The sequence below is a fragment of the Dromiciops gliroides genome, chromosome 1 (assembly GCF_019393635.1).
Source record: "Dromiciops gliroides isolate mDroGli1 chromosome 1, mDroGli1.pri, whole genome shotgun sequence".
NCBI lineage: Eukaryota > Metazoa > Chordata > Mammalia > Microbiotheria > Microbiotheriidae > Dromiciops > Dromiciops gliroides.
Window position 1 is genome coordinate 31,490,039 of NC_057861.1, and position 27,750 is coordinate 31,517,788.

General features: G+C 38.2%; 1 protein-coding gene across 16 annotated transcripts in view; it reads right to left on the reverse strand.

The window, feature by feature from the left end:
• Positions 1–27,750, reverse strand: part of CLIP1 (CAP-Gly domain containing linker protein 1) — a 144,986-nt gene that overhangs the window by 22,425 nt on the left and 94,811 nt on the right. For 15 of the 16 annotated variants that reach the window (XM_043978681.1, XM_043978678.1, XM_043978673.1 and 12 more), the window contains 3 exons: positions 19,310–19,426; positions 12,247–12,353; positions 7,242–7,362 (listed from right to left, as the gene is read on the reverse strand). In XM_043978681.1, coding sequence (XP_043834616.1) covers positions 7,242–7,362; positions 12,247–12,353; positions 19,310–19,426 — 345 coding nt within the window. Of the gene's footprint in view, positions 1–7,241; positions 7,363–12,246; positions 12,354–19,309; positions 19,427–21,493; positions 23,771–27,750 lie in introns of all 16 variants that reach the window. The other variant, XM_043978686.1, reaches the window with a different exon arrangement.

The window sequence follows — 27,750 nt, forward strand, 5'->3', positions numbered from 1 at the left end:
AAAAAAGAATTTAGATGCTATGCCATTTGGTACATCTATGTTCTGTATTATTGTCAATTCATTGTTTGTGGTACCTTTTAGCAAAATGTAGTTTCTCTATTTCTTTTTTGAGGGTCCATTATTGCTTTTGCTTTTGTCTGAAATTATGATTGCTATCCTCACCTTTTTTACTTCAGCTGAAGCATAATAAATTCTGCTCTACTCCTTATTTTAACTCCAGGTGCATCTTTCTGTTTCAAGTGCACAATTTATAAACAACATATTGTTGGATTCTGGTTTCTAATTCATTCTGCTATCCTCTTCCATTCATAGTTAAGACTGTATTTCCCTCTATCCTATTCTTATACTTATTCTTTTCTTTTACCCTGCCCGCTCTTTGAAAGTATGTTTTGCCTTCTGACTTCTGCCTCCCTTAATCCATTCTCCTTCTAATTTTCCTGCCCCTTCTTTTTTTTTTTTTAGCAGGGCAATGAGGGTTAATTGACTTGCCTGGGGTCACACCGCTAGCAAGTGTCAAGTGTCTGAGGCTGGACTTGAACTCAGGTCCTTTTGAATTCAGGACTGGTGCTTTTTTCACTGCGCCATCTAGGTGCCCCCTGCACATATTCCCCCCATTCTTTCTCTTCCTTGCCCCTCTTCAAGCACATTTCTCTTCCTCACCCTTTCATTCTTCTTTTGTGATTATCTCAACATAATAGTATCACACCCAGGTCTTCTGTCTAATTAGACTCCCTCACCCTGATGATAAAATTCTGAGGAGTTACATGCATCATCTCCCCATATAAAAATATAAACAGTTTAAACTTGTTTAATACCTTATGATTTCTCAGTCATGTTTACCTTTTTATGTTTCTATTAAGTCCTTTGTCTGAAAGTAAAAATTTATATTTAGCTTTGGTCTTTTCATTAAGAATGTATCGAGGGGGGCAGCTAGGTGGCACAGTGGATAGAGCACCAGCCCTGGATTCAGGAGGACCTGAGTTCAAATCTGGCCTCAGACACTTAACACTTACTAGCTGTGTGACCCTGGGCAAGTCACTTAACCCCAATTGCCTCACTAAAACAAAAACAAAAACAACAAAAAAAGAATGTATCGAGGGATGGGGGGGCGGCTAGGTGGCGCAGTGGATAAAGCACTGGCCCTGGATTCAGGAGGACCTGAGTTCAAATCCGGCCTCAGACACTTGACACTTACCAGCTGTGTGACCCTGGGCAAGTCACTTAACCTCCATTGCCACACAAAAACCAACCAAACAAACAAACAAAGAATGTATGGAGGGGGCAGCTAGGTGGCACAGTGGATAAAGCACTGGCCTTGGATTCAGATGGACCTGAGTTAAAATCCAACCTCAGACACTTGACATTTACTAGCTGTGTGGCCCTGGGCATGTCATTCAACCCTCACTGCTCCACAAAAACAAATAAACAAACAAAAAACACAAAGAAAAAAAAACAACCAAACAAATAAAAAAAACCCCACCATGTATGGAAGTGCTTTATTTCCTTAAAAATATATTTCTCCCCGAAAGAGAGAAATACCAGATTGAAAAAACTGAACAAGGATTCCTTGTATACATTAGCTTACACTGCATTATATAAATGCTCAAAAGTTCTAACAATGTTTTTGTTTAATGATATTAATTAAGAATTTTTAGCAGTTCTAGTAATCATTTCTATTAGCTTGAATTAGTGAGACTTTACTGGGTTAAAATGTGATGAGGAAACTAAGACAAAACATGGATAAAAAGATAATACTTATAATAATAGGAGACTGATCACTGGCAAATTCACTCCTTGTGGGAGTGAAGAATAAGAAGCCAGTACTTAAGGGGGACTTAAAGCAGAGAACATATACCTTATACAACTCATTCTATACCTGAGATAGTTAAGTAAACTTTACCCACTCTACCTCAATCCTTCATCTAAATCTCCAACCCTGATTCCCCACCCAAAAAGAGACCAAAATCCCCAACCATTGAGGTTTCATTTTGGATCATTTCAATTGCATCTTTAAGCAAGTATTTTGAAGTAAAAAATAGCTGTTCCATTCGGATAGCACACAGCACATCTCCTGTGTCTAAGTATTTCTAGTCTCACCTCCCACACAAAAACAGACGACACAATTTCTTTCAACTCAATCTTTAGATGTTGGAAGTAGAAGGTAAAGAGAAAAGAAGAAAGAGAAAGATACAGTGAATGTACTTTATAGCAAAAAGCATGCTAAAACTAAGAAAAAATGCAATTACCACAGATTTTTACTTCAGAACATCTGGATTAAAAACTTCTTGGTGATAGTGTGTTATAAATATATTACACACGGAGTCCTCTTTATTCAAAAGCAGTACTAGGGATGGTGTAATGCACAGTAGGTAGCACTGTGGCTATAAAAGCCCAATGCATGATAAAGAGTTCTTCCAAAGTCAGCACCTGTCATATGCTCTAAAATCTGTAGATGAAGTCATTGTGGCTTAGTGGCACATTCCTCATTGCCATTTCTAACAGTCTTCTGGGGAATAGTGAGAAGAGACTCTAAATGCTATGATGGTGGAAATGTTATACACTAGGAGCAATGCCCTGGGACCAGCTGCTGCCTCCACAACAGACAAAGCCAGTAACCAAACTAAACTGCCTTCTGATTCCCTCAAAAGTTAGAGGGTGAGGTGAGCTATGGATGGTTTGTCTGGCAGGCTACAAATGGGTTTTCAAAGAAATTCCAGAAGACACCAAACAGGAAAGAGATCATTAGGAACTGAAAAACTAGCCCACGTTGGAGCCCCAAATGTAATTCTTGAACATTCTTGAGAAAGCTGGGAAGGGGTGAAATGAATAAGCAACAGGGGAAGCACTGATTGGGAGCAAAGCATTTTATAGGTAATTCTCCATACATTTCACTTTTTACTAAAAATGCCACTTCCTAAGCAATCAATGCTACCACTTCTCTACACTTCAATATTTCGATGATCTGTAATTTTGCTACTGCCAGTACTTCCTTAACAGAGCCAGGGTGCACCCTACCTATGCTTCAGTAATCTTCAAGAATTGCTATGGCTGAAAAACTTGTCATCTTCTAGCCAGCTTGGTGATGAGCCTTCCTAAATTTAATAGATTTGGTCCTCAGAAGATAGATGTACCCTATATAATTAAACTGGTAATCGAAGTCTTTCCAGTCTGGTAGAACTTGTGAAAACTTGTACCTGGCTGTCAGCCTGAAGGAATCTGGGTTACCTCCATAGTAGGGCTATAGCTAAATACATGCTGGTTGATCGGATTTGATTAATTTTAGGAAAAATCATACCATTCTATAAGATAAAAATAAATTCTTCTCACTGCACATGCATGTCTGAGAAGGTAGCTAATTATAACAGCACATTATTTATGGCCCCACTGAAATGATAGCTCTAGATTCTAAAGATATGATTTATCCTTTGGTAATCCCAAGAAACTGATGACCAAACATAAGCCATGAATTGTCTAATGTATCCTTATTCCACAAACTTTAGATCATTTAATACAGATAGAAAATCAGTATTTTTCCCATAATGATGACCCCAAATACAAGATAGTACATATTCTGAAACTTTCAATAACAGACTTCTAAAAAGACCAAAACAACAAAAGCCACCCTCAAACTTCTACCTAATGGTGAATAACCCTATTGGCTAATTCTATGATTTTTTTTGCAGTATCTTTGGTATAGAAGATAATCAGATGGTTTCTCATTGGTCTTCAGTGGTCTTGATTCCACTGCACGGAATCCACAATAATGTTATTTCACTTTTCATACTCCACCATCTCAAAGTTGGACTGAAAGTAACCTTAAATTAAGGTTGTTATTTTGAAAGCAAAAATGATTTCTGAGAAGCTAAAATAAACTATCACAAAACCCTATTTTGCAGCAGAGATATGCAGGCCCTTAAGTCTCACTCAATATACAATTTCAACAAGCTTGGTTTTCTGACATTCCAAAAAAATAGCAATGATCATGATAAAGATCTTTAGGTGAATAAAAGATTACACCATACTTAGAACAATCTATTTACCAAGAAAAGAAAAAAAAACATTTTCATCAAAATGGTTAAGATAAGTGTTCATGTCTTCAGTTATCTAGAAAATTCATTTATAACAGATTATCCCATACCATACTGGTGCCAATATAAAAAGAAGTGCTACTGTACTAAATACCTTCTTGCATTCAGAGATCTTTCTTGATCCTGGAAAAGTAGTGATCCAAAGGAAACAAATTCTTTTCTTACATTAAAAATGACACATCTTATTTGAGAGAGAAGGAACAGGGAATATTTTTTAGAATGTTCCTTCAGTTGGAACAATGCATGTTTGGCCAAAAGAACAGGTAAGAGACTTTAGCCATTCTGTTCCTGGCTTTGTCACCTTCTTACTATGAATAACTATAAACAAATCAAATCACACTTTCCATGATGTAACACCACTATAAAACCCTTCCTTTCTAGGGGATGTGATGCTTAATGCAACCAAGAATAAGTAGGAAATGTAGGAAAGAAGGCTAACTACCAGATTATTTCTCCACAAAGAAACAAGTTTCAATATTCTGTGTTTCTTATAACCTTTTGTAGTACCTTTTAAGGAGGTCAGAGGGGCAGGGGGAAGAATATACTCTGAAACTAAGGTCAAGGGCATGATGCATCTCAAAGGAGTCAATTGTTGTTTCCTCACTTCTAAAAAGTGCCACTGACAAACTGACTGGAAATTTGCTCAAATAGTAAAAGATGAACATGCAATCTTTTAAATTTATGATGTGTAGGACTATTTAAAGGATGTGGGTATCTTTAGCTTTCCGAAGAGAAAGACACAGAATTTGAGTGTGGGAAACCTTTGTTTCTCCTAGAAATATAAAAATATGAAGTAGAATAAAAACGTCAGTTTGTAACAATTTATATCATTTTTATAGTGAAATTAGTTTATTTTTTAAATACTGAGGAGTTTTATTTGCACAATTGCCCTGTGATATAGGCCAGGTGGGGATGATTTCTCTTCATTTTACAGACAGTAACCTGCCCAAAGTCGTACACATTTTATTAGTGGGGGTAATAGGACAAGAACAAAGCTGATCTAGCATAAGACTTTTTCTGTCCTTTATCCTCACACTTGCTGCCCTGTAATCCTGGAATGAAGAGACTGAACTTCACATATTTTTCTAGTGCCACTACTGAAAACCTTTTTTCTAAGTAAACCCTAACTGCCTAACAAAGGTGATGCACCACACTCTGCTGGAGGACAGAGACCAATATCTGTTACTCTAAAGCAGATGGTACTGAAAAAAGAAAATGAGGGATCTAGATAGAAACAAACCATATCTTAGATCTTCTTTTAGAATCAGAAAAAATAGAAATCAAGCCAGCCTTGTGTTTAGGTAGAGCTATTCCTAAACCATTCCAACTGGATGAGTATCCCAGATAAGCATAATCTCTGAGTCTCATGGTCATCAGCATTTACTAATCCGCTCTATCATCAAGTCCCTTTTTCTATTTACTCAAAATCCCACATACTTTTAGTTCAAAATCTACTCTTTTCTGGCTTTGGTAAAGACATACAATGTGTTCAGTGCCTTGTAACAGTTCCTCATCTGTCAGAGGAGGACTAAGTTATTACTCAGTTTGTCTTCAGCACTACTTTCTAAAGGACCCTTCAAATTACCCCTTAAATCCTTGCCAAATGGCTCTCAAGCCATATGACAGACTACCAGCATTGTATTCAATCATCTAGCAGTGGCCAGAATTAAAACTGGAGACCATTTATATGCTGAACTCTTATTTCTTTAATAGAATGCTGGTTTTAAGGCTCCTGTATCCTGACAGAAAATGGTTTTAAAGAAATGTGGACAGCTACAAACAGATCTACATTGCTTCTCTTGGGGATCTGACAGACTTGACACTAAACCACACTTGTGAAACACTACCTGTGCCTTGAAAGAAACTGGTTTGACCAAAAAGCTTTCATTTCTCCAAGGAGATTATCATCAAGCTCCCAAACTATATACAAAAAGAACATACCTAGATCCCATTCAAATTCAAACAACCTCTGACAATGTGAATGAAAGGAGAATCTTAATTCCATTCATAAAAGTACTCTGGGACAGTAATGCCAGGAATTGGTGGGGTGGAGGTGAGAAAATTTATTCTAATAAGTCTTGTGGGTGAAAAAGTATATCTGAGTCCTGATAGGATATGGCATTTCTATGCTATGAATCTAAGAAATGGGGAAAGCTGGCGTGAAGTTTTTGATGTGTAAAATCTAAAAGAAACATAACAAAAACTGGTTTAACACAACTGACACCCAGAGTAGTGAATACCTGATGTGGTTTCCAAAATGACTAAACAAGCTGTCCTGGGCTTTTGATATTTCAAATGGTGATACTATGATCCCAAACTTATACTATAAAGAGAAGGATGATTGCAAAATATGTTGGAAATAACAAAATGCCATCTGAAGGGGCAAGGCACAACACTGATGAAAACAATGTCAAATGATTCCTGAGTTGCTGTTAGACAGTTAAATGTTGCCATCCAGCATTGTGACCGAAGTGTAGAATAACCTAGAATAAAGCCCAGTTAATTGCGATTTACAGATTACTATGTACACTTAGACCCTCACTCTTTTAAAAGAGATTTAAAATATTTGTTAGAAAATTGTATGAATCAGTCCTAGGTGTTGCATCAGAAACCCTTCTAAATAAGCCATATAGGTGAATGAGCTGAGTTTGCCTATAGCTCATTCCATCAAGTACACATATTCCATGTATCAAAGCACACACTTACAGTATTATTTAGAAATAATAGCCAACAAGGAGGATTATTTCATTTAAAAATATCTACTAACCCCTACACTGCACACAATTTAGCTTACTTTTCCTAAGAGGTTAATAGGGAAACATAAAGTGAATCAAGAAGAACCCCTTTCCCTCTAGGCTTATGAATAAAGGGCTTCTTTCAAGGAAAGACTCATTTCCAAGTTATTTATAAGTCTCCAGAGGTTTTTCGTTTACCAGAGTTTAAGGAATTTAAACTACTTAAACTAGAATAAGGGAGCTACCCTTATTCTGAAACCAAACCCAAACTCCCTGAGGATAAGGTAAGATATTTCATACCAAGCCTGTAAGAGCACATCCCACATGGCTCTGCCACATCTGACTGAGCACTGCCTCCTGAGGCACTGTCCAAGGTAGATGGGGAGGACTACCATGCAAAGCCCTGGGCATCCCTTACCTTTTGATGACTTGTGACCTCCTCCTTGCTTCTTCCCAGCTCCTCGGCAAGTTTCAGGTTCTCCTCCTGCAAAGCTGAAAGCTGTTGGGACTTCCAAGCTGCTGCCTGCTTCAAGGCTTCTCTGCAAGGACAGGGAGTGCAGGGTTACCATAGAAACAAGACAGGCAAGAAAAATGGTGGGAGAGAAGCAGCTTCCCAGCCTGAGGCAGAAAAAGATTTTTCTCTGGGTCACGTGCCTAATGGGAATTTATAACTAGAAAGCACCTATCACCCCAAGCGGAATAGACTAGACAGCTTTAACATTGCAAAGGACAGCTGTCAGGTCTAAGGCCATAACCCTTTGGCCTACAAAGTGCTTAGCACACATACTCAGCTCCCACACTATACTCACTAACTAGTTAACACCAGGGAGAACAGGAGAATGGTCATCAGAGCCCACTGCCTGTAGGAAAAAGCTCGTTATTTAAACACACAAATGCATTTCATATTCACCAAGTAATTTAATATGTCATTTCCTGGGCACTTGCAAGACTGCCCAGCTTGGTAACCTGTTCCTCCTGGCAAGAAGAAAAATCCAATGGTCCCGTGTGCTAGTATCTGATGAAGCTGAGGGATGACGTGTATCAGGATATATTTTTAGGACAACCAGAGGCAAAATGCCCTAGAGAGAGCAGTTTTCTAATTACATAAGGCATTTTTTTCCTCCCCACAAATGAGAATGATACCCTTTCCCAGCACTGAATTTTCATTAAAAACAGCAAATAAAAATGAATGGACCACACAGAACATGTGCAACAAGCATAGAGGTTACAATCAGTGCAAAAATCAATGATTAGTTATTAGATGAGGTACAGTTTCATCAGTACGTTTGTCAATACAATCATTGGAATTAGTTTTATACTGCAGAAGGTTCTGATGTAGCTATGAGTTGGAGGTGAACATATGCTTGTTAATTTCCATTTGGTGAGTTATGATACACAGATGAATCCTGAATCTTGGTATAAATTCATTTGATGGTCATCAGCACACCTATTTTTACCCTCTCGGTTGTCTATAGGTGGCCGGAGTTGCTATTTTTATTTCTCTTACTCTCCAACTTTCAGTCACAGATTGGCATTTGTATCAGGGTGACTTTGCAAAGGTTTAAGGGAACAGAACGAAGCATGGTCTAGTGGGAAGAACAGGAGATCTGTAGGCAGACCCTGGACCTTGGCACAAGTCCCAGCTTTATATGATAGATGTGACTGCCCCTCTCTGAGCTTCAATCAGAGGGGAGAGAAGCAGAGGGAGGTAGTCTCCATAGCCTGAGATGAGGAGTGGATGTACTTATGCTGGGAGGGACATCACTCAGGTTTGCTACCTAGGTGTCATCCTCAACCCCTCACCCTATCAGCCTCCATCTTCAATCTGCTGCCAACACCTCTTGTATACACCCCTTTTTTCCTCTGACATCTCCACCGTCCTCATACAGGTCCTCATTAGCTCATGCATAGACTACAGCAACAGCGTGCTGGCTGGTGTCCCAGCTTCATGTCTTTTCCCTCTTTAGTCCATCCCCCACTCAGCTAGCACTCTGATCTTCCCCAAGAGCAGCGAGCAGGTCACACTGCTCTACAGGACAAGCTCCAGTTGCCCCCTAGCACGTCCAGGATTAAACATCAAATCCACTGTTGGATTTTTAAAGCCTCTCACAGCCTGGCCTTCCTGCCCTCCATGTACTGTGGGGTGCAGTGACCCCGGCCTCCTTATGGTCCCTCCCACCAGACAGTCCGTCTCCCACCCGTGGGCATTTTCACTGGCCCACAATGCACAGCATTCTCTCTCCTTGCTTCTACCTCCTTCACGGTTCAACTCAAGCCCCACCTTCTATAAGGAGTTTTCTTTTATCAAGTTCATTTATTGCTAGTGCTTTCTCTCTGTTGATTATCTCCAATGTATTCTGTCTATATCTTGTTTCAAAGTCGTTTGCCTGCTGATTCATTAGACTGTGAGCTCCTTATATTAACTGATATATAGTGAAGTGAGCAGAACCAGGAGAACACTGTGTACAGTGACAGCAGTTTTATTCAGTGAAGAACGGAGAATAGTTAAGTAACTATTCTCAACAATACAGTGATCCAGGACAATCCCAAAGGACTAATGATGAAGCAGACTATCCACCTCCAAAAAAAGAACTGTTACTGATTGAACACAGATGGAAGCATGCTATTTTTCACCTTCCTTTCATTTTTCTTTTATTTGAGTTTTCTTATACAAAATGACTAATATGGTAATGTTTCACATGTATTACCTATATCTGTTTGCTTACTGTCTCAGGGAGGGGTGTGGGGAGAGGGATGGAGGGGAGGAAGGGAAGGAGGAACAGAATTTGGAACTCAAAACTTTAAATAAAAATGTTTATTATAAATATAGATTAGATAGTTATTTCTATGTAAAAAAAAGAAAGAAAGAAAGAAAGAAAAAGCAGAGTCTGTGCTTTGATTTTCCTTGTATCCCCAGACTCAGGTCTTTGGATAGCAAATCTAATGTAATTCTTATTATACCATTCTGTTTCTCATATTAAGATAAGAGCAAAATGATTAGATTCTCTCAAAATTCCATCTAGCTTGTCTTGACATTCTATCATCCCCTGATTTTTGGATAGAATAGACTAATACCTTAAAACACTAGTGCCAAAAGAATTTCTTTTGCAAGAATCTCCAGAAGTTCAGGTCTAATTTATGAAATCCTCTCAAGTCAGATATTGCCTTGAAGTCATAAAAAGTTTAGAAATGATTAATCTTAACCAAATAATTTATGTGGCAGATGGTCCAATTCCTCTTTATCTGAGCTACTGTACTCTAAAAAAGGTCCCCTCCAAAGAAGTAAAGGCATCATCCAGAAGAATCACTCTCAGGAAAACTAAGATTGTTAGAATAAAAACACATAATAGGGCAAGGTTATAATAGTAAACTAATTTAATTAAATAGAATCATTCAAGGCATTAAAAGCAATCCTGTCCCTCATCATGCAACAGATTTGACAGATGTAAAACTTAGTATTTTTAGTAGAGAAATGAGGAAGTGCAGAGGAGCCAGTAAACACTGTTAGGGTTAAAAGTTATTCCATTTAACATTCTCGGCCTCTAACAACTTTCGAGTAGAAGAAAACAGTCAATGCCTCTAAATTTATGATTGGGTGACATTCCTTTGATTCCATTCACTACAGTGGCTCAGACAGCTAAATGGTGTGATTCAGACAGTGGGAGGGAGGCTGGATAATCTTGTCTTACTGCTCAATTGCTCCTTTTCTAATTTCCTGAACTAACAAGTCAACTTGGCATTTCAACAGAACAAAAAACTTATAATGTCCCACGTTACTGATCAAATTATTTGTGTTGCTAAAAAATTCAGAACTATTGTTAGTTTTCTGTAAAACTAATGGAACCCGCCCCATTATAAATGCAACTGAGATTGTAATATTTTCCTGGGAAAATCCTGTACCAACTATTACCTATTTATAAAATCCAACTTCAGCAAGCATTAGGATTGCTATTTCCTGATTTTGCTATAAATTCAATTCAATCATTTATGGGGGAAGTAACTGATTAATTAAATAGGCTTTTTTAGTTCCTCCCTTGTCTTTTGAAGACAATGTAAATAGGACACTAAGGAATTTCTCAACTTTGATCTGCAGATGTAAATATTGCCGTTAAACTCTAGAGTACACATACACCAATGGCAAAAGTAAAAATCCAATTTATATATATTCTAAATACAGCCCAAGTACCAGGATGATTCTAGAAACAGCCTAAGAGTTCTCAGTAACTAAACTCATCATTCACAAGAAGGGGGGAGTTACACTAATTTTACCAAGTTTTGAAACAAAATCAGTAGTGAAGATTATTCATTTGGAATTGCTGATTTTACCATCTCTTAAGTCTCATCTTCCTGTTCTATTAGCACATGCTTTAAATTCTTGGTGTCACTAATGTAAATGGAGTCTATTAAACTGAAAAGGATTCTATCATTTTCAGTCTAACTAGTTAAATTCAAAATTCCAATTATACTATTCCCAGCACTTTGAACTACATGAGCCAGAGGGAGCAAGTAGCAATGGAAATAAGAAAAAATGTGTCTGCTCTGAAATTTGAGTAGCAGAGAACTAACTTGAAATACTTATTAGTGTAAATATTTCTCCTGATCCCTCCCATATACCATCCATTCTATTAAAATCTCACAGTTGTCTTTTTTGGGGGGTGGGGCAGGGCAATGAGGGTTAAGTGACTTGCCCAGGGTCACACAGCTAGTAAATGTCAAAGTCTCTGAGGCCGGATTTGAACTCAGGTCTTCCTGAATCCAGGGTTAGTGCTTTATCCACTGTGTCACGTAGCTGCCCCCATTCTATTAAAATCTAATCACCATTAATATCAGCCTAATTGATAGACCAAAAAGGTTTTCAGTTCCCTTGGTGTGTTTTTTAATTTATTTTTTTTCCAGTGAGCAAAAATCCACCTCTCTCTCCTACCTCTCCTGATCCCATTGAAAAAGAAAAACAAAATCTCTTGTAATAAATATGCAGTCGAGTGAAATTAAATCCCCACAATGGCCATGTCAAAAAAAAATAAAACATGATTCAATTTGAATTGTGTCTACTGTTAGATCTTTTTAAATGATGTAAGGAAAACTGTGCTGTATGCTTTTTAAAAAAAAATAATACCTCATCTAGGCATATAGTACTCTTTAGGATACAAATTCTACTTCATAATTTCCAAAGTGTTTTACTAAACACCATTTAAACTACAGACTGCACAATTTCAGCAACCAGTACAACCATTCATCTTTATCTTTTCCTTTACCTGTGATGCCACATCTTTCTCTAAAAAATGTCCTTGTTCTACACATAAGCACAAATATATGAAGTATTGAAATGAAAGTAATTCACAAAACTTCCACATGTATGCTGGCTAAAAAATGCCATATAGCAAATTCTATACCACAAAATATAAACACAACAAAACACTTACATTTCTTTCCTGAACTCCTCTATTTTTTGGTTCTCTACTGTCAGACGTTCCTTTGATTTGTTCAATTCTTCAACGTTTTTTGAGTTGTTTTCTTTAAGTGCATCCAACTTTAAGAGAAAAAAATATATAGCTGAAGTCATTTTGTGTTTCAGTGAGATGTATGGAGCCCTAAAATTACTCATTCAAATGGACAGTGAGAGGGTCTTGTAAAGTTAGCTCTGTTGGAATGGATTAAAAGGCAGCATGTGCTATAATGCCAAGATCCCTAAGACTGGAGTCAAGAGTTTGTGGATCTCAAACCCTGCTCTGAACTCTGGCTTACTGGGAGACCACAGAGATGGCCCTTCTCCCTGAGTCTCACTTTCCAACAGTATAAAATGAGAAGAATGAATGTGATAACCATTAAGATTCCTTCCAAGCAGAAATCCTATTATCTACAAAAAGCTACTGTAAACATAGAATACAAATCTCTATATTTATTAAACAATATTTAGACAGAAACTAAAATTAAAATCCCCTTTAACCTTCAACAACCACACCAAACAACTTTAAAATAATCAAATCGAATTCTGGAGTGGCAGAATCAACAAAAGGTCAGGATAAGACGTTTTTCCAGCCCAAGACAGGTCAAAGGGAGAGGTCTGTGACACTGGGGTTGGGCTTGGCCAGAATGCTGTGGTAGCAGCAGTTTTGAGAGCTCTCAGCCCAGAGATGGTAAAGGAGCTGGACAACTGGTCAGGAGATTACAGGGGTACTTGGGCTGGCAATGGGCAGAAGACCCTGCTGCATTGGCCATCTGCAGTTTGGATTGTAGTTCTAGAGCAGAGAGGAGCACAAAATTTAGCAGCTCCCACATTAAAAAAACAAAGGGCTCGAAATATGATAGGAGCTAGGATTATAAGAATACCTACCCAGCAAAAATGAGCATGATCCTTCAGGGGGAAAAAAAATGGACATTTAATGAAAGTACTTTCAAGCATTCCTGATGAAAAGAGCAAAGCTGAATGGAAAAGCTGATATTCAAACACAAGATTCAAGAGAAGCATAAAAAGAGAAATATAAAAGAGAAATCGTACAGGATGCAACAAGGTTAAAATGTTTTCATTCCTATATGGGAAAATGATACATGTAATTTCTGAGAACTTTATTATTATTATTAAGGCAGTTAGAAGGAGTTCACATAGAGGGCGCTGGTGTGACTGGATTATGTTGGAATGATCTCACAAAAAATGGAAGGCTGAAAAAAGAGATTACTCCACCCAATTGAGTGTTATTTCCTCCTTGAGTCCATTCTAATAAAATTGAGGTCTTTGAGCCAATTCTGATGAGTGTTAGGTTCATTTACTGCCCAGATGTGTGTGTGTGTGTGTGTGTGTGTGTGTGTGTGTGTGTGTGTTAGTCCCTGCAAGGAAGATCTTTTACAGGAGAGGGGAGGATGGAAGGTAGGGTAACAGGCAACACTTAAACCTTGTTCTCATCAGAGTTGGTTCAAAGAGGGAAAAATATTTACACAAAGTCAGTTGGGTACAGAAATCTATATTAACCACCTGCGAAGTACGAAGGGTAAAGGATAAGAGAAGCAGGTAGGGGATAAAAGGGAGGGCAGATTAAGGCAGGCAGTGATCAGAAGCAAAACAGACTTCTAAGGAGGGAAAAGGTAAAAAAAAGAGAGAGAGAGAAGAATAAACAGAAAAAAAACAGGATGGAGGGAAATACAGTTTACAGTAATCATAACTGTAAATGTAAATGGGGGGTAGCTAGGTGGTGCAGTGGATAGAGCACCGGCCCTGGAGTCAGGAGTACCTGAGTTCAAATCCGGCCTCAGACACTTAACACTTAGTAGCTGTGTGACCCTGGGCAAGTCACTTAACCCCAATTGCCTCACTAAAAAAAAAAAAAATGTAAATGGGATAAACTCACCCATAAAATGGAGGCAGATAGTAGTTTAAGAAATCAGAATCCAACAATATGTTACTTAGAAGAAACACACTTGAAACAGAGACACACACACAGAGTTAAAATAAGAGGCTAGAGCTCTAGTCTTTTGACCAGAAAGTACTTTGGCTTAAAAGTACTATTTCATTAAATATTCATTTTTTCCCTTGAAGAATTATTTTTTGTTTTGCTAGATGTAATTGTAATCCTAGATGATTGCATTCTGGAATATCATATTCCCAGGCCTCTGCTTATTTAACATGGTAGCTGTTAAACGTTATGTGATCTTGACTATGGCTTAATGATATTTCATTTTTTTCTGTCTGTTTGAAGTATTTTCTCCTTGACCTGGAGTTCTGGAATTTGGCTATAATATTTCTGAGAGTTTTCATTTAGTGGTCTCTTTTGAGAAAGTGATCAGTGGATTTTTTTCAATTTCTATTTTACCAAATATCGGGGTAGCTGAGGTTAAAAAAAAGGAATGGATAGCAATTATGATCTCAGACAAGGCAAAAGCAATAATAAACTGATCAAAAGAGATAATCTTTCTAAAAGACACCACAGACAATGAAGTAATATCAACATTAAACATACATGCACCAAATGGCAGAACATCCAAATGATTAAAGGAAAAGTTAAACAAGTTATAGAAAAAATAGAAAAAATTTTACTAATGGGAGACCTCAGCTTTCCTCTCTGGAGAAAATAGGAATAGAAAAGAGTATACATTTTTCTCAGCTGTACATAGCACTTTCACAAAAACTGACCATGAGGACATTAAAAACCTCACAAACAAATGCAGAAAATTAAACTATAGCTCAATTTCCCTAATGAATTTTGATGCAAAAAATTTTAATAAAATACTAGCAAGGAGATAATAGGAATATATCACAAAGACCATACACCATGACCAGATGGAATTTATACTAGGGATACGGGACTGGATAAATATTAGGAAGATGAAATTAAAGCAATTATTAGAAGTTATTTTGCCTAATTATATGCAAATTGCTCAAATTAACAGAAGGGGAAGTAGAATACTTAAAACAATCCTACAAAAAGAAATTTTAAAAACTACTTACTCAGTGCCATACCAACAAAACTACCAAAGAATTTTCTTATAGAACTAGAAAAAGTAACAAAATTCATTTGGAAGAACAAAAGGTCAAAAATGCCAAGGAAATCAGTGGGGGGAAAATATGAAGGAAGGCAGCCTAGCAATACCAGATTTCAAACTATGTTAAAGGTGGTAATCATCAAAATAATCTGGTAATAAATAAGAATTAGAGTAGTGGATGGATGGATTAGATTAGGCACACAATAAACAAAAGTAAATGACCACAGTAACATAAACATTTGATAAACCTTAAGATCCAAGTTTTTGGGGGTAAGAACTTACTATGTGACAAAAATTGGTAGGAAAACCGGAAAGGAATTTGGCAGAAACTAGGTAAGATATACATAGAAAACTATAATAGAAGATACAATGTGAAAGTGTAGAAAGAGAGACGCAAAGTGATAGGAGTTCAAAAGAGTGGTAGTTGATTGTAGGAGAGCAAGGAGGAGGAATTAGGGAAAGGTACATGGAGGATTTGAACCTGGCCTAGAAACCAGCAAGCCAATAAGCAAGCATTTATTAAATGCCTGCTATGTCCCAGGCACTGTGCTAAGTTCTGAGGATACAAAAACAGTCCCTGACCTAAAGGAATCTAACGGGGGAGACAATTACTAAACAACTATGTACAAACAAGATAAGTGCAAGATAAATTGGAAATCATTTCAAAGGGAAGGCACTACCATTAAGGAGAAAAATAAAAGGGTTCTGAAGAAGGTGGGATTTTAGCTCAGAGTTGAAGGAAGCCTGGAAGTAGAGCATTCCAGGCATGGGGTTAGTGAAAATGAAGCCAGTCAGAAGTATTTGATCAGTTACCATGTATTACTGCTCTACCCCAACAACATACTCATTCATCTGTCTCCTCTCCAACTACACAGTTACTACCCTCCATCAGGGCCTTATCACCTCTCATTTCCTAGTGGAACTCCTTCCCTCTCCATTTTATCCCCCACTCAGCTGGTAAATTAATCTTCCCGAAGCATAAGCTAGACCATGACCCTCCCTTGTTCAAGAACTATGTTTATATTGTTTTTAGAATAAACTGCATGGACATGTAAAACCCATATCTGATTGCTTACTGTCTCAGGGAAGGGGAAGGGGAAGGGGAAGGGGAAGGAGGGATAAGATTTGGAACTCGAAACTATAAAGAAAAATGTTTATTATATTTTTAAAAAGAATAAACTGCAGACTTCTTGGTGCGGCAAATTTAGAACCCTTGACAATCTGACTCCAGCTGAACTTTTCCCTGTTGGAGTACTTTACATTCTAGGCAAACTGACTTTTACTTGGTATCTCCTGAACTTTTTGTGTCATCTCCTTCCTACACGCATTTGTACCAGCTTTTCCTCATCCTTGGAAACGCATTTCCCCCCCACCCTTCGTCTCTTAGAATCCCTAGATCAGCTGGTGTGCCACTTGCCACTTGAAATCATTCCTGACTCCCCCATGTCTTTCCTCTTATTATCATGTATATAAACCTCTGTTTACAGAGTGGTATGATCAGAACTGGGCTTGAGGAAGATACAAGGTGTGCAATGTATTGGACACTAAAGGCAGGGAATCAAGTTCTGTTGCAACAGAACAAAGGACCTAAACTAGAATTACTGCCATAGCAACAGAGAAGAAGGGATGCATCTGGGAAAAACCAGGAAGATAGAAGCAAAAGCCCTTAGGAACAGAACCTTGACGGGAAAGAAAAGAGTTGAAAAAGATTAGGAAGAATAGGGAGGGAATGGAATTATTTTTGGATATTTTTTGTAAAGCCACATAGGGTTAGTGAAGAAACAAGGAATACTGTGCTCACTTTAATATTCAAGATTTCTAAGACTCTAGACTTACCAGAAAGCTAGTTTTCTTTCCTTCTAACTTTTCAGTAGATCACATCCCTCACCCTTTCCCCCCCCAGCAAATCTTTTTAGCTCAAAATAGTAGCACCCCCTTTTCCTTAGCAATTCTTTGTAATTTCTCTAGTTCCAGTATCTAAAATGAGGGTGGCTTATATTTCTATTAAAATCTGCATTAGGGGCAGCTAGGTGGCGCAGTGGATAAAGCACTGGCCTTGGATTCAGGAGGACCTGAGTTCAAATTCAGCCTCAGACACTTGACACTTAACTAGCTGTGTGACCCTGGGCAAGTCACTTAACCCTCATTGCCCTTCAAAAAACAAAACAAAACAAAAAAAAAATCTGCATTACTAAAAAAAGGTCATACTTATTAGTCCATCACACCTCCTCTTGCTTAGACTACTTCACAAAGCTTTTCTCCCTGCCCTCTAGTCTCTGAACTCTCTAATCCTTCCATGATCTAACTCCCCTACCTCAAACACCTTCAGTAGTTCTCTTCTACCACAGAATGAAGGACAGGCAGGCCCCTTGCCTGGCTTTTAGGGTCTTGTATCGTCTGCTTGCAAACCAGATGTCCTAGTCTTATTTCACATTACCACCTCCGTCCCCTTTCCAGCCACATACAATCACCTCAACATGTTAGCCCTGACTTCTGTTCATTCATTCAAACAGTTCCTTATGTTTGAAATGTACTCTTTCTTATCTCAATCTTTCAGAATAAAAGACCAGGGGCTTGCTGGATTAGAAGAAAAAAGAACCATCACCCAATGTATGCACAATAAACTTTTTTTTTTTTTTGGTGGGGCAATGAGGGTTAAGTGACTTGCCCAGGGTCACACAGCTAGTGTCAAGTGTATGAAGTCATATTTGAACTCAGGTCCTCTTGAATCCAGGGCCAGTGCTTTATCCACTGTGCCACCTAGCTGCCACAATACACTTTTTTTTTAAGTGAGGCAATTGGGGTTAAGTGACTTGCCCAGGGTCAGACAACTAGTAAATGTTAAGTGTTAAGTGTCTGAGGCTGGATTTGAACTCAGGTACTCCTGAATCCAGGGCCGGTGCTTTATCCACTGCGCCACCTAGCCACCCACACAATACACTTTTTAAATGACCGCAGTGTTAACATTTTTCTCCATCCCTTTCCTAAGTCTCGGCAATCAACAAAAGAATAAATCAATTCTTGATCTGTAGTGTTTGCCAATTTCCAACAATCAGGTAGAGTCTGGCTCCAACATATTTCTGTATCAAGGCTCAGTTCAAGTACTACTATTTTTATAAAAGTTTCCTAGATACTCCCAGATAAAAGTTGTCCTTTCTTCCTCCAGCTTTCCTAGAACTTGCTGGAATTTTTCCTTTGCCCTAATCACATTCTCATCTGTATGTTTATCATATTCTTTCTAGGAAGCTTCTTGAAGGCAGGGACTGTATCTTTTTTAGATATATGGATGTCTGACACTAGGCCTAGGAAACTAGTAGCTTAGTAAATGTTAAATGAGTAAAGCACACAGAGGAAGTCCTAAGTTCTACAGATCCTTTTGCATGTTACCTTTTTACATACTGATGATGAACACATTTTCTATGAGCTAAGGAAAAAAGTCACTAAAGTTCAAAGGTAACTGCTGTGTTTTTAGTAGGGGAGAAATACAGAATAGCATAATTTTGAAGGACTTGGACTTTGCATGATATAACCCCCACTCTAATCATCACCCGACCCAAATCAGTGGCTCTCCTCCCACCACTTTAAAAATTATTCTCTTTTGGGGCAGCTAGGTGGCGCAGTGGACAGAGCACCAGCCCTGGATTCAGGACCTGAGTTCAAATCTGGCCTCTGACACTTAACAATTACTAGCTGTGTGACCTTGGACAAGTCACTTAACCCCAATTGCCTCACCAAAAAAAAAAAAAGAAAAGAAAAGAAAAAAATTATTCTCTTTTTAGAATGCTGGGCTTTTAGATTTGTTACTAAACTTTACTATGTGATGTGGTGTGGTTATGTATTTTTCCAGTATTTGCATGTTATCAATAGATGAAGTTATATACATAAATATGGAGCCCATTTAAAAGCACATCAATTAAATTTACAATAAAATGCAACCTACACCAACCAGTGACCAAAAGGCCAATGAAGTGAGTAGCAGTTTTTTCCAAATAAAAAGCAATGGAAAGTTACCTCATTTTTCAGTTTTTCATTAGTTTGCCTGGTATCCTCTAAGGAAGCGAGAGTCTCTGTCTTCTCTTTGGTCATCTGCTCCATTAGCTGCATAGCATCTTCTGCTGTCTGAGCAACCTAAACATAAGGAAGTACGGTAAGCACTGGCTGAATACCCTCCAGTGAGGAAGAAAAAGGGGAGCTGTAAAGAGACCAGTGTGGATACGCAAGAACTTTCTAACCAATTTAGGAGAGGTAACATGGTAGAGTGAAAAGAATACTGGTTCTGGAGTCAGAGAGTCTGAAATCCTGCCTCTCATACTGAACTGTGTGACCTTGGTTAAGTGACCTTATGCCTAAGCCTCAGGGAAATGGGGGTGGACAAGATGGCCTCAGTTCTAGGATCCTATAATAGGATGCTAAAAAACAAAACAATACAAAAACATGAACAAAAGAAAGCGGCAGGGGTACTAGAGGATGAATACACAAACCAGTACAGTGTTGAGTAATACTTGTCAAAGTCCAGGATGAGAAGAGTTTGGAAAGAAAAGCTAAGTACAAAAAAAAATAATAATTTTTTAAAAAACTATAGCAGGGAAAGAAAGGGTAGGACTGTTCTTTGGGGGAGGTGGGTAATGACTAACAATGTTCCTCAATTCTCATTTTGCTTTTGTTTTCTAAGCCAAGAAAAATGACCTTTGGACTAGAAAAGACAGAACAAAGGTGATTAATAGGGAAGAGACACTCAAGAAAAGTAAGGCAATAATAAGAGAGCTCCAGCTGTCTTTGATGAGTTTAACTCACCTGGCCCAAATAAATTACATTCTTAGGTTCTCAAAGAAACTGTAGCTGTGAGTACTGATAACAAAAAACTTTGTGAGAGATCTTTGAAAGAATGTTGAGAAACAAATGGGTAAATGCCCCAGTTTTCAAGAAAGGGAAGAGATAAGAGGCTACAAACTACTACAGTGGGATTGACTTCAATTCTTGACAAAATTCTCAAACATGTTAAATATATGGTTGGTGACAACCTAGAAAAAAAAAAGAATCATCATAAAGAACCAACATGGCTTCATCGAGAATAGGTCCTTTTGTAAGAGGATTACTAAACTGTTAAATCAAGGGAATGCTCTAGATAACATTTTTATGGTTTACCTAGATTTTAAGAAAGCATTTGATCAAAGTCTTTCAGGATATTCTTGTAGAAAAGATGGGAAACATGTTGGCTAGATAATACTATAATTAGATTAATTTGGAACTGGTTGAATGGTCGGATCCCCCAGTGTAGTCATTAATAGTTCAATGCCAAACCAGGCAGGTTTCCAGTGAAGTGTTCCAGTTTTTTTTATTAATGGCTTGGAATCAAGGCATAGATAAGCATCCTTATCAAATTTACAATGTCACAAAGCTGAGGAGAACAAACACACCGGATAACCAACTCAATTATTAAAGAGATCTTGACAAACAATAGCATTGAGCTGAATTTCATAAGATGAAATCCAGTACACTTGTATTCAAAAAATTGACAAGAAGGCAGTTAAAAAAAAAAAAAGAGGATCTGGGCATTTTGGTGAACTATAAGCCCCAAATTATTGAACAGTATTTTAGGACAGCCAAAAATGTTGATAAGATCTTAGGCTACCTGAAGAAGCATACCTTCCATGAATAATGAGATTAGAATGCTGCTGCACTCATCACCCTGCTTGGACCACATCTTAGGAGGGATACTGATAAGATGGAGAACAAAGAAGGGCAAAACCATGACTATGAAGGACCCTATAACAGTCAACTGAAGAATAGGTGATGTTTGCTCTATAGAATAGAATTGGAAAGACAGTCACATGGAGGAGAAATATGACTTGTTCTGTTTAACCCCATATGATAGAACTAAGAACAGTGGATGGAAGTGTCAAAGAGGGAAGTGTAGGCTTCATGCAAGGAAAAACTTTTTAACACTGAGAGCTGTCCCAAAGTGGAATAAGCTACCTTGGGATGAAGGAGGTTCTACGTCATGGAGGTCCTCAAGTGCAAGTTGAATGACCATTTGTCAGCTATGCTGCAGAGATTATTTTTAGATATACACTAGGTGCCTGTGTAAGCTTCTTCCAACTCAATGTGTAAATAAAGTGTATCCTTAAACCACTGAAGTTAGTACTTGGTGTTAGTAATTATATAGATGCCCAATATCTCAATCTTTGGAATTACCGTGTATGACTGAAGGGTCTCTAGCTCTCTAATTCTCAGAGTAAGCTTGCTCTTGTCTTTCCGCAAGATCCGATTCTCACTCTGTGACTCTAGGAGGTTTGCTGAAATGTTACTGTTGGTTTTGGCCAACTGACTAATCTCCTTCTGGAGAGTAAAGTAGTTCTCTGCCAGCTTCTCTTTCTCCTTCAACTCCTTCAGAAGCTCTTCCTTCTTCAGCATGGCTTCTCTGTGGTCAGCAAGGAGGTTGTTATTCTCTTGTATTAGCTTGGCTTTCTCGGCAGTGGTCACTTCATGGCTTAGCCGGAGATCTTCCAGTATCTTGGTGAGGCAGCTGTGCAGGTCTTGCAACTCTGACTTGGATTTGGTCAAGGAAGCAAAATCATTTTTCAGCCTGTCTATTTTGGCAGCAAGCTGAGCAGTCTCTGCACTCAAAACTTCCTTTTCCTTAACAATTTTCACAACTTGTTGCTCTGATTTTCCTTTCTCCTGGGCCAGGATTAGGTTCTCAGACTGAAGTTCTTTATTGCAAAATGTTAATTTTTCTAGTTCTTGTTGCAGGAGCACAATTTGACCTTGCATTTTATTATTTTCTGACAAAGAACACTCCTTCTCCTGCTCTCTGGCTTCTCTTTCAAGGATTAGGGCCTGCTGCATTGCACTGATCTCTTCATTTAATTTCTGACAGTCTTCTTGCAGGCTATACCCATCCTTAAGCAAGATATCCTTTTCAGAATAGCAAGTCTTAAGTTTAACATCCAAACTCTCTTTGGTTTCCAATAGATTGGCATGTTCCTTTTCTAAACTCTTTTTGGCTCCCTCAAGTTCTTCTAGCATCAAAGAAAGGTCATGTTTGTTGGTCAATAGTTCCTGACTTTCTTTTTGTTTCTCCTCAAGCTCCTTCTTCAGAGCCTCAATGGTACTAAGAAGTTTCATTTTCTCTTGAATAATGATTCTTCTGTTGGCAGTTTCTTGATCATATTTCCTTTTGAGGTCACCCATGGCTTTGAGTGAAGTCTCTCTTTCTTGGAGCAAGCTTGCATTTTGTGTTTGTAACAGAGATGTTTCTTTTAGGAGACCATCCAGCTGCTTTTTAAACTTTAAGGACTTCTGACAAGCCACTTCCTTCTCTGCAGTCAGGTAACCAATCTTGTCATTCAGAGAGATCTCTTTGTGAGAAGCATCTTCTGAGCACTTGACAAGTTTTTCAGTGAGGATTTTATTTTCATTTAAGAGTTCTTCATTTTCGAGCAAGAGCCTACTCTGAGATGAAGTCAAGGTTTCTTTTTCTTGCAGAAGCTGGATACATTCAGAGTCTGTAATCTCCCTACTGGTTTTAATTTCTTCAAGAAATTTCATGAGACTTGCTTTTGAAGACTGAAGCTCCACAGCCACCTTCTCTGCATCTTTCAGTAACTTATTTGAGTCGTCCAGCTGTGTCTGCAGTCTGTTAATTTCCATACTGAGCAGCTGTTTGTCACGGAGAACTGCTTCCAAGCCAGCACTCAGCTTTTCTTGTTTCTTGAGTAGTTCATCCTTATCACTCTGTAGGTCTTTGTTGCTTTGAAGAAGATCATCCTTCTCTTTCTTTAGGGCTGCACATAGAGTGTTAAGGCCCGAATGCTTCTCTAAGTATGACTTTTTCTCAGTTGTAAGCTCTTCAACTTCTTGTACCAAATTTTTTTGATCTCTTGCCAGTTCTTCAAAGGAGTTCTGAAGCTTTAGGACAATGTCATCCTTATTTTTAGCCAAAGCAATATTTTCAATTGTAAGTTTCTTCAGCTGATTTTCTAGTTCGACTTTCTCCTTATGATTCTTCTTGGATTCAGCGATTAAGGAATCATTATGCCTCTGAAGGTCTTCAACAAGGGCCTGCATGCTCTTCCTGGAGGCTTGCAAGCTATCATTTTCTACATTTATCTTCAAGAGTTCTTCCTGTGCAATATTGATTTCTTCCAGTAATTTTTCTCTCTCAATAGCTAAATCTTCTTTATTGAGGTGCTCTTCCTGATACAACTTTTCTACATCATGCTTTTCTTCTAGGATCTTTTCCTTCTCCAAATCCAGAGCTTCATTTATTAACCACAGCCTCTGCTGGTCTTCCTGCAGTAAAGAGATCTTGGCCTCCACCTCTACAAGCTTTGATAAGAGTGAACCTTTGTCTAACTTTAAAGCATTCCCCTCCTCTGCAAGAAGCTGCTTCTCTGATTTCAGACCCCTCAGCTCTTCTGACATTAGTTCAATCTCTTTTTTGGTTGATGCTAACAAATAAGTTAGAGACTAAAGAAACAAAAAGGTAAGGGAAAAGGGGAAAAAATCAAGTCAAGCAGACAAATGCACGTGGATTAAGACTGAACAAAAGTTACTGTAATTCAAATTTAGATAGTACAACTAAGAGTTCCTTAGCTAGGTAGATTATGAGAAGTTATTGAGCAGGAAGACTAATGATACCAACTTACATTTGTATAAGGTTTGTAACTTCTCGAGGTTTGTACTTTCGTAGTTATCTTGCTTTATATTGTCTTACCATCTCATTTTATCCTCCCTCCACAAAAATCTAAATCCAGTGCTTCATCCTTGCATGGAAATGACACTGGGTTCTCAAGGACTAATGTCACCATTGTGCAAGCTCTGGTTACCAAGATGCACTAGATTCAATTATAGTCCAATAGATTATACCTACTGCCCAAGATTATATAGGCAATAGATTATACCTACTGCCCAAGGACCAGCCTAAGTACAGAGAGGCTCATCACTGGTAGATTGGTCATAACAACCTATGAAATACATACAAATATAAATGGTCCTGAGTTCCATGCAGCCCCTTTCTGCTTCTATGCTGATGGACTAGAGTAGTGGAAAAGAGAGCGGAGGGTACTGAGAATTATCATGGTAGCTAAAATGTTAAAATTTGCAAGAAGGGAGAAATGGGATGGGGGAGGGCCACTTAGGCAGCAGCTCCCTTAGGACCAGTAACAAGTATATTTTTTCTTCTCCTTACTTCCCGCCCTGCCCCACCAACAACAGCATTTTGAAATGACCTTGCAATTTCAGTATTATCATCTAGAAACATATAGTCTCACTATTTTTACAAGCATATTCTTTGAAGAAATTCCAGTACAGACAAGTTTTTGAAAGTGAGATTCAACCAAAATAACTGAATATCACCTATCAAAAGCCACAGGAATGCCAAACAGCAAAGAACAGGAAGAACATGAAGGCTCCAATAGACAAGTAAAGTATAACAATTAGCAGAATAACAGAGGGTTTTAATTCTGTCAAACTGAGACTGGGATCGTAAGGGTATGTTGCTTGACACTTATGGAGGAAGTCACATAACCATTCCAACTGGGCTCACAATGAATTTGTATCACTTAATCTCAACTGGATCTTCATTCTTGCCCACTCCACACCAGATCTGGCCAGACCTCTTCTTGACCCTCCTATACCACCATCTTCTCCTAAGCAGAGGACTTTGCCCCCTACTTTACAGAGAAAAGAGGCCTTCTGTCACGAGTTTCCTTTTCTCCCCATCTGCAGCAAAAGGTCTGTCAACATCATTCTGCATTTTTCCCTTCTTTGCTCTAATCTTTCACAAAGAGGTAGCCCTTAGGCCAGCCTCTCCACTTGTGCCCTTGATCCTGGGAGCTTACTCTTTAATCAACACCACTCTCATTATCTACTTCAGTTTCTCCACATCTACTGGCACCTACTTACAAACATGCCCAGGCTCTCCCACTCTTAAAAAAAAAAATCTTTCAAATGATCCTACCATCCGTCAAGCAAATTTCTCAAAAAAAGTAATTGGCTTCACCTCCTTTCCTACTCACATATGAACTCCTTGTAGTCTGGCTTCTGAACTCACCACTCCACTGAAACGGCTCTTTCCAAGTTTCCAATGGCCTTTTCTCAGTCCTCATCCTTCTTGACATCATTGCAGTATTTGACATTGTTGATCATCTCCTCCTGTTGGTTACTTTCTTTTTCCTGGATTGCCACGACATGAGTCTCTCCTGGTTTCCCTCCTTTTTGTCTATCCATGCCTCCTAAGTGTCCTTTGCTGGACCATCATCCATCTTCAACCCATTAAGTGTGAGTATCTCCTGAAGATCTGTCTTATGCCTTCTTTTCTTCTCTCACTACACTCAGTGATTTCATCAGCTGCCATGGATTCAATTATTATATCAATGCAAAAGACTCCCATATACACACACACACACACACACACACATATATATATATGTATGTGTGTATATGTGTGTCTGTGTGTACGTATGTATGTATGTACGTGTATCTCCAATCTTAGTCTTTTGCCTGAGCATCACCAACAGCCTATTGAACATTTCCATCTGGATGTCCATTAGGTACTCAAACACAACATATATCCAAAATAAACTCTTGCCCACACACATTTAGGATTGTAGGCATAGTCAACACAGGAAAATAAGTTTTAACACTTGAACTAATAATGATGGAAGAAATTTATAAATCAGGATGTAAATTTTTCTATGTAGAAAATTTTCAGATAAGAAAGTGGTTTGGCAAAAGTTATCAGACTTTGCTAAACTTTTTCAGTATTTTTCTTTTTTATTGTCTATGTTTTTTAGTTTTACTAACTAGAATTCTTTATGACTGGCTTGACAAACATCACTCTAACCTTTTTCTATATTTAAAAAACGTTATTCATATTTTCAACTTTTGGGTTTTACTCAATAAAATCTTTATAGGGACAATCTTGTTAAATAAGGATTTGATACAAATTTAATGAAAAGGAAATTGAGCTTTTACAGGATCTATTTTGGATCTTTTTCATATGGCATTTAAAATTAACATCACATATCAAAAAGACTCACTTATGAGGAAAGGGGGTGATAACAGGGACAGTACACATTCAATTTCATAAAATTTTCTGTCATGAATTTCTGGATATATCTAATATGGACTATTAAACAGGAGGACCCAATTTGGATATATGTACACACATATTATATATTATATATTACACTCTATACAGAGTATAATAGCATTCACAAAAGAGAATGAACCGGAGACCCCAGAGGTTCCTCACTCTAGAACTGGGGATGGTGGAAGAAGAGTAAGGGGTAAGGACTATTACCAACTGGCAGATTCTTCTACTAACATGCTTAATGGACTTGTTCAGGGACAGGCAGTAGGAATGAATAAGGCAAAGTACTATACTGGAAAGAGTGTTGGACTTAAAAAAAAGGAGACCTAGGTTTGAATGCTCCCTTTTAACACTTTCTAACTATCTGACTACATACAAATCACTTAACCTCTCAATCTCAGTTTCTTCATCTATGAAATGGGAGTAATAGAATCTGTATTTCCCACCTAACAGTACTATTATCAAGAACATGTAGGATAAAGTTTGTGAAGCACTTTTCAGAATCTGTGCAATGTAAATGTCGGTTAGTATTCCTGATGTATGAACTGGGATTTCAAATAACATGCTCGGACAAACACTTTTCAAGTGCCAAGTGGAGAGCCCCATTTGATATAGCTGTGACCTCAGTAGTTCAATGCTGAAAGGGAAAAAAAAGATCCTAGGGGAACAGAAACTGAAACGGGAGCACTCCCACACATGAACATATAAAGATGCTACCAAAGAAATTTATGAGATGGACTTAGTATGAGCATCCAGCTTTGTGACAGAAGCATGCATGGAGAGACTCTGTCTCTTGCTAAGAAAAAAATCTTCCTAAGAGGTACCATAGGAAATAAAACAATAAACTGCTAAATATTGGACTGGGTCATAAAGAAGGAGGGAATTAACCACTAAGTTGTCATATAGTTTTAAGATGATTAGCTACTCCTGGACAGAAATAACTCACATTACCCATGAGCTATCTTGATGGCCATGCTTAAAGAGGCATATGTATCCTCTTATGCATGAGAGGAAAGGTCCCTAGGTAACCTAGACATAAGGGATTGTCTTCACAAGAGTTGGAAATGGGGAGCCTAATTTGTATGTGCCACCATCTGCAGGAAGGCCCGATGTTTAATTTCTTTTTTCATCCCTGGAAGTATAGTTCAGGCACTAAAGAGCGGTAAAAGATAGAAGAGATTGGGGGCAGCTAGGTGGTGCTGTAGTGGATAAAGCACTGGCCCTCGATTCAGGAGGACCTGAGTTCAAATCCGGCCTCAGACACTTGTCACTTACTGTGTGAAGCTGGGCAAGTCACTTAACTTTCATTGCCCCTCCCCCCCAAAAAAGATAGAGGAGATTGTTATCCCTACTT